The sequence below is a fragment of the Grammomys surdaster genome, unplaced genomic scaffold (genome assembly GCF_004785775.1).
Source record: "Grammomys surdaster isolate TR1022 unplaced genomic scaffold, NIH_TR_1.0 126531, whole genome shotgun sequence".
NCBI classification, from domain to species: domain Eukaryota; kingdom Metazoa; phylum Chordata; class Mammalia; order Rodentia; family Muridae; genus Grammomys; species Grammomys surdaster.
Window position 1 is genome coordinate 3,031,785 of NW_021621323.1, and position 6,674 is coordinate 3,038,458.

At 38.7% G+C, this 6,674-nt stretch overlaps 1 protein-coding gene across 1 annotated transcript in view; it reads right to left on the bottom strand.

Annotated features, from left to right (window-relative positions):
* Stpg2 (sperm tail PG-rich repeat containing 2) overlaps positions 1 to 6,674 on the bottom strand; it is a 403,074-nt gene that overhangs the window by 389,481 nt on the left and 6,919 nt on the right. Inside the window, exons 3-4 of the mRNA XM_028760343.1 lie at positions 3,774 to 3,899; positions 986 to 1,150 (exon numbers count right to left, since the gene is read on the bottom strand). Of these exons, the coding sequence (XP_028616176.1) occupies positions 986 to 1,150; positions 3,774 to 3,899 (291 nt within the window). The remainder of the gene's footprint in view (positions 1 to 985; positions 1,151 to 3,773; positions 3,900 to 6,674) is intronic.

Genomic DNA, 6,674 nt, shown 5'->3' on the forward strand with positions numbered 1-6,674 from the left:
TTAGTGCCCATCCTTATTACTGTACCATGTTTGACAACAGTTCTATAAAACAGCAGTTTTATAAATTACAGTATTTTTAAAACTGTTAACAATTCAAAGTATCTAATCCTCCCAAACTCACCAGTATGCAGATGTCCACAAACCAAGTGGTTTTTTAATGTAATTGATCCTAAATACAAAGGCATCTGTAAATGAATAGTGTCTTGGGAGCAAAGGCAGTGCAATCCTGAGAAGACTCTCTGCCTATGTCATCCCTTCAGGCTGTCCTTAAATCTAGCCTTCATTTCTAGCATTTTCCTCACTGTGATTTCTTCTAATTCTGGATCTAATAAAAGTATAAAAATACCATAGTGACAGAGTACTATGAAGTTCTGCCTTGGAATTGAGTAATTCCATACTTTCTGCATACATTATATGTTTTTATAAATAAATCATATACTCTAACTGGATGAATGGAACTCTGACAACTTACTTTTAAAAGTTAAGGTCTCCATAAATGAACCTGACAGGCTATGTTTGTTATTTCAAACAGAGAAGCTCCTTTTATTTTTTCACACTAATTTGTAGAATAATTGATAATTCTCAAGTCAAATTCTTTTATAAATAAAATGTCCATGGTCCTCAGAAAGCAGGGGAGAGTCTGCATGTCCCATCTGTACACTGTGGTGGAAACTTCTAGTAATTCCCACCGCTTCTTCCTCTTGGATACAGAGTCAGATTACATCCCTCAGCCTTCTAGGTAGCGAAGAAGACTGGCCATTGTGGCTGAGCTCTAGTTTCTGAGCCTAGAGTTTTTCACTCATTTCCTCTGCTCTCTTCTGCCAGCTAGATAGCAGGCATACATACATGAGGGAAAAGTCTTCAGTATGCAGCCAACGAAAATCAGTGTTCTAACCATTACTTATAGTTACTGATGCATTCATGACGCATATACAACAATAAGCAGTCTTCTTCCATCTGCCATCATCAAATGTGTCATACTTACAAACTGAGGATTGTAGTACGCTGGACCTATTGTGTTGTCACTAGGAGGTGGGGTGCGTCTCATAATAGTGTCATCTTCATTGAGATGATACCCATGCGCCTTTCCAGAAGAGGGAATTGAAGGAATATCAATGTTTCTGGAAACTGCAGGTGTTCTAGAAGTTTTCTTAAAGCATAAAATGTTTGTGAGGAAGACATTTTATGTTATTCAAAGACAAGAAGAAAGAGAAGAACAAACTGTTTTAATTTACTAAAGGCAATCATTAAATATTGACTTAATAAACACATAATTTAACCCAAAAAAAGGTCTTATAAAACTAAGCTGAACACATCTTGCAGACTAAGATATAAATACTATTAAGGCCACGATAAGAACTCAGAGTTCTCTCTAAACTTGCTCAGCCATTTATCTTGCTTAGTAAAGCAAAGAATACAGATTTTAAAAATAAATAAGTAAATCAATCAATAAAGCAAGGCATTCCTGCAGCAATATCAGACACTATGAGAGTGTGTACTGTGCAGAACAAGCTTTAGTTCTTCCCTTTAGTCCACTTAGCAACATTTCCAGCCTTCATTCCCTGAAACTCTTACCTTGTCTGTATATTACCTGTGCCTTGTATACAAGCGCTAACTGCACAGACTAAAGAGCAGAAAGTGTCTGAGATAACGCTGATATGAATGGAGATGTATCAAACCCATTTATAAACATGGCACGTGTTAAATATAAATGCAGTAGTAAGATGTATGCCTTAATTCTGAAAGAACTGTGGCAAAATTAACAGTATCAGGTCCGAAGCATTCATGAGCCTTTTCCTAAAGGTTTTACTTCTGTAGAAAAAATACTTTATAATTTAAATAAAAACAGGAAGTAGTAGCATGTATTAGACAAAATAAATATATATCAAGCAAAGCATTGACATTTAAAGGATTTAGCTGTGTAGAAAAATAGTGTGGGATTATATCCCAGCATTTTCCAGACAAATAAATGCAACGGTGAATACACGCGTGACCATACACAGCTGTGCTATTAAAAAGCTGCCATTGCTAGGAGCATCTTTCTCAGCTGATACATGGATTAAGTAGCTTCAGTGGTACTTATGAAAATAGTTACAAAATTAAAACAATACAGTGAATAGCTTTCCTTCTGTTCAGTACTTTCAAAAAGGACACATGGAAGGTTTGCAAAGTCACGCCTTCCCTTCCTCCAGCTTCCACCCGTGTGGCTCTCCCTTAGATGCTCCCTGAGCACGACATGCCAATGCACACTGCAGTGTAGTTACTCAGGGGGTTTCTACAACTGCAATGCGTTTGACTACCATGTGAGTCCTTCTTTAAGACCAAGGCTACCGTTTCTCCTCTCCCCTCCAAAGACTTTCATTTTTGGGTCCTGGTGAATGTTTCATTATGGCTCTAAGATAGTATTTCATCAACTATATTCTCCTACATTTCGCTCCCTGTTAAAATTCTGACTCTTGAGGAAAGGTGATTTGCCTTCTATGTATAAAAAATGTCTAACATTGTGTTAACTTATACACGTGGTCATTCAACAATGTTTGACAATGAGTAAATGAACATGTATTTTGTCCCTACACACGAAATATATCTGATATCTAAACACATGACATAAAACTCAACCTTTTCTTTGTACTAACAAAATTCAACTAAGACCTTAATCCTAAAATATAAAATGCACTTTTTGCAGATAACTGTGTAAAATAGGGTTAATTTGAGCTATGTGAAATACTTGATATAAAATATAATCAGTTTTTTAAAAATGTGTTTTGCCAGGAAGTGATGGCACATGCCTTTAATCCCACATAGGCAGAGGCAGGGGCAGGCAGATCTCTGTGAGTTCAAGGCCAGCCTGCTTTATAGAGCAAGTTCCAGCACAGTGGGGTCACACAGAGGAACCCTGTCTCAAAAAACAAAACAACAAGAACAACACACACACACACATTCTAAATAAAACATAACCAAATCCATATTAATTAATGTTATAGGGCTTTGGTGTAAAAATAACTGCACTCCCTAACTAGACTTCAAGAACCATCTCCAAATCAGTCTCCTCCACTAACCCTCTAGGTCTTCTGTAACGCAGCAGTCCTTTAAATCCCTAAAGCATCTGGATTTGTGATCATTCATCAACCACTTTACAAATTTTGTCTTTAAACAGCAACTACCTCTGTCTCCCACAGAAACTGTTGGCTTTCTTCTTTCAGGCACCATGTTTTGTTCTGTGTGGTTCTAGAGCTAGAACTCAGGACCTCACACAGGCTCAGCAAATGCTCGCCAACACCAGTTTGCACCCACAGCCCAGGAAGCATGCTGATGGCACTGTGTGTTAACAGGTATTTACCCACAATCACTAGAAGTCAGTACAGAGATCAGCAGGTTTTCAGATCTTCCTGCTTCCTACTCATTGCTTACACTGCATTACAGAATAATCAAGAAGACAGGGACACACATAAATGTTCAATGGTTAGGCATTTATCAAGCACACACACACAAGGCCCTGGGACCAATACCCAGGACCATAAAACAAAACTAAAAATGAAGTATGATGTTTCTATAGTTAAAAACTAAAGTTTATAAAAGTATTTAATATTCATCTAGTTATAAAATAACTACAATATGAATAATAAGAATATACCAAGCTTTGTTGTAATGCTTTTTAAAGTTTCCAACATCAAACACACTGCTTAGGATTCCTTTTTTATTTTACTAAAAGAACTGTCATCAGAAGCTACTTAGGAAGTGACATACTGCAGATGTTCTTTAGCGTATAGTACCTGTCTGAATCTGATACATAATGTCCGATAAGGCCAATCGTAGCTTGCAGGTCCTGGATTATCCGAAATAAGCTTCTTAAATCGCTTCTCTCGGTTTTGTAGACTACGGCCTCCTTTTATTTTATACTAAATTGGAGGTAAAAATTATTTAGTAATTCAAGAAATACTTCATGATTCCTATTTTTATAAATATAAAATATTATCAACAAACACTTTTAAAATGGAATCTGAGAAAGTTAAGACCCTTGACTGAAAACAAGTTCTTCTAAGAAGATACTGAAATAATAATTATAATTATCAGTTTTGACTCTAAGCTTAGACCAAAATTTACTGTAGTTTAGACCATTCAAAGGGAGTACAAAAATGGAATCAAAGTCAAGATCTTCCAGACCTCCCAAGCAGAGTGAAATAGACTGTGTTACACATCATTGGAAAAATGGATATGTACAAACTGAATTTTCAGACTATATTAGTAACAAGTCTGGCTTTCTGTGCTGGCTAATTTTACATGAAGTTGACAAAAGCTATGATCACTGAAAAGAGAGAACCTCACCTGAAAAATGGCTGTGGACAAACCTGCTGGGCATTCTCTTAATTAGTGATTGATGGGGGAGGGCCTAGCCCAGTCAGGGGAGGGGAACATCTCTGGGCTGGTGATCCTGTCTGTATTCTATAAGAAAGCAGGATGAGCAAGCCAGAGGAGCAGCCAGTAAGCAGTGCTCCTGAATGATCTCAGCATCAGCTCCTGCTTCCACGTTCCTGTCCTTCCGAGATGAACAGTGACGTGTAAATGTAAGCCAAATAACCCCTTTCTTCCCTAAGTTGCTTTGGGTGATAGTGTTTGATCACAGCAACAGTAGCAACAGTAACCCTAAGACACACTGGTACCAAGATAGTGGGATGATTGTTGTGAAAGACATGATCATACTGTTTTGGGGAGGATTTTGGAACTTTAGACTACAAAATCCACTGCATGTTCAAAGCTTGGTGAGCTGCCGTGCCTGAATTTGGATGGATAGTGTTGAGAGAAATGCAGATGGCTTGTGAAGCGTCAGCAGGAAGTTTGAGAGTCCCTTAAAGAGTCTGTTGGGGCCATTTGTCATTTTGAATTGATATCTGTGGTTCTTGTCAGCTGAGGCTGGAGAGTCAGCTGTGATTAACAAGAGGCCAGCACCACTAAAGTGAGCCTCTTGCTTTACTATGAGAACTGATGTTGGTTAGCTGGAGCTGAGAAATTAGTGGTGACTAAGAGACCAGCAACACTGAGGTGAACTCAGGGTCAACACACAGAGCTGTGTTCTAGGATGACCAAAGTTGTACCTCTTGCTGGCAGCCAAACTTGGTCATGTGTAAGTCTCCCAAGTGGTACTGGATTTGAAGTCATAAAAGAGTCATGACAGCCGCTGAGGCTTGACACTCTGAGAAGCCAGAGAATTCACTAGAGAAGGCAGAGCCTCACTAGCAATTAAAGCCTCAGCATCAAAAGGGTCATGCAGAGAGTTGAGGCTTGGCACCCTGAAGAGATCCCAGGATAGAGTATTGGTAAAAGTGCAGCCGGTTTGCAGCAGAAGACTCCAACATTTTAGAGATGTTGGAATCATGGGATGAACACCAAGGGCAGCCACGGCCATAATGTAAAGCTAGCATCAATCTCTGAGACAAGCTGTGTGGGCTGTAGAGGATAGAACCAGAGAAGTAACGTAGGCCCTTAGGAGGAGTCCAAAATACTGTGAGTGAATTCCACAAGTCTGCCACTAAGACACACACTTCTGGACTTTGGTTTTGCTTTATTCATATTGTGACTGTGCCCTTGTTCTTACCTCTTGGAATAAAAATTATTTAACTGATTCTCATTTTACAGGAGACCACAGTTGAGAGACTTTGAACTTTTTAAAGAGAGTTGAGGTTCTACTGAGACTTTGGATTTTTAAAGAGAATAATTTTAAAATGTTTGAGTTTGTAAAGACCGTGAAACTTAGGAAGTTTACAGAACACCTTATGTTGTGATGTTGATATTAATGCATGATCATGGGAGAGAAAAGGAAAGGTTCTGGCTTAACAGCGATGTGCTTGTGTGGCGAGTTGACAAGGAGTCAGTTGTGTTGTGCTAAGTTTTATGTGAACTTGTCAAACGCTTCAGTCAACTGTGAAGAGGGAAATTCACTTGAGCAAAGGCCTCATATGACCTGGCTGTAGGCACCCTGTTGGGCATTTTCTTAATTAGGGGTTGATGTTGGAGGCCCCAGCCCATTTTGTGTGTATGTTGGGAGGGGCACACCCCTAAGCGGTGGCAAGACAAGCCAGGCAACAGCATCCTCCAGGCATCTGCTCCTACATCCTGATTCCAGCCCTGACTTCCTTCAATGATGAATAGTAACGTGACGTGTAAACATAAGCCAAATAAACCCTCTTCTCCCCAAGTTGTTTTGGGTCAGGGTATTTTACCACGTCTTTAATAATCCTGCCTGCAACACCTTCCAAGCGTTCTCATGATTAGGCATTTTTTATAATGCACATGTTGATCATTTCCAGAGAACTTTATACAGGGTACCGGATAACTTAGCTTTCTGCTCATCTTAGTCTTAAGAACTGTTTATTCATGGAGCACACTAGAGGGAATCTTCCACAGCTCATCACACTACAAACATGGATTCTCCAGAACCAGAAAACTACCAACAGACTAACCGTGAGTTTGTTCCAATAAAAATCCCAAAATTTATAAAAAAATATAATCATTTAATGAAAATACTGCAGTGTCTTCAGAATATACATATTTCTAATCATGATCTAGGAGATTATGCAAAAACAGAAAACAAATGAGACACGGAAGCATCATGACTTTAAAGTACAGCACAAGAAAGAAAGAAAGAAAGAAAGAAAGAAAGAAAGAAAGAAAGAAAG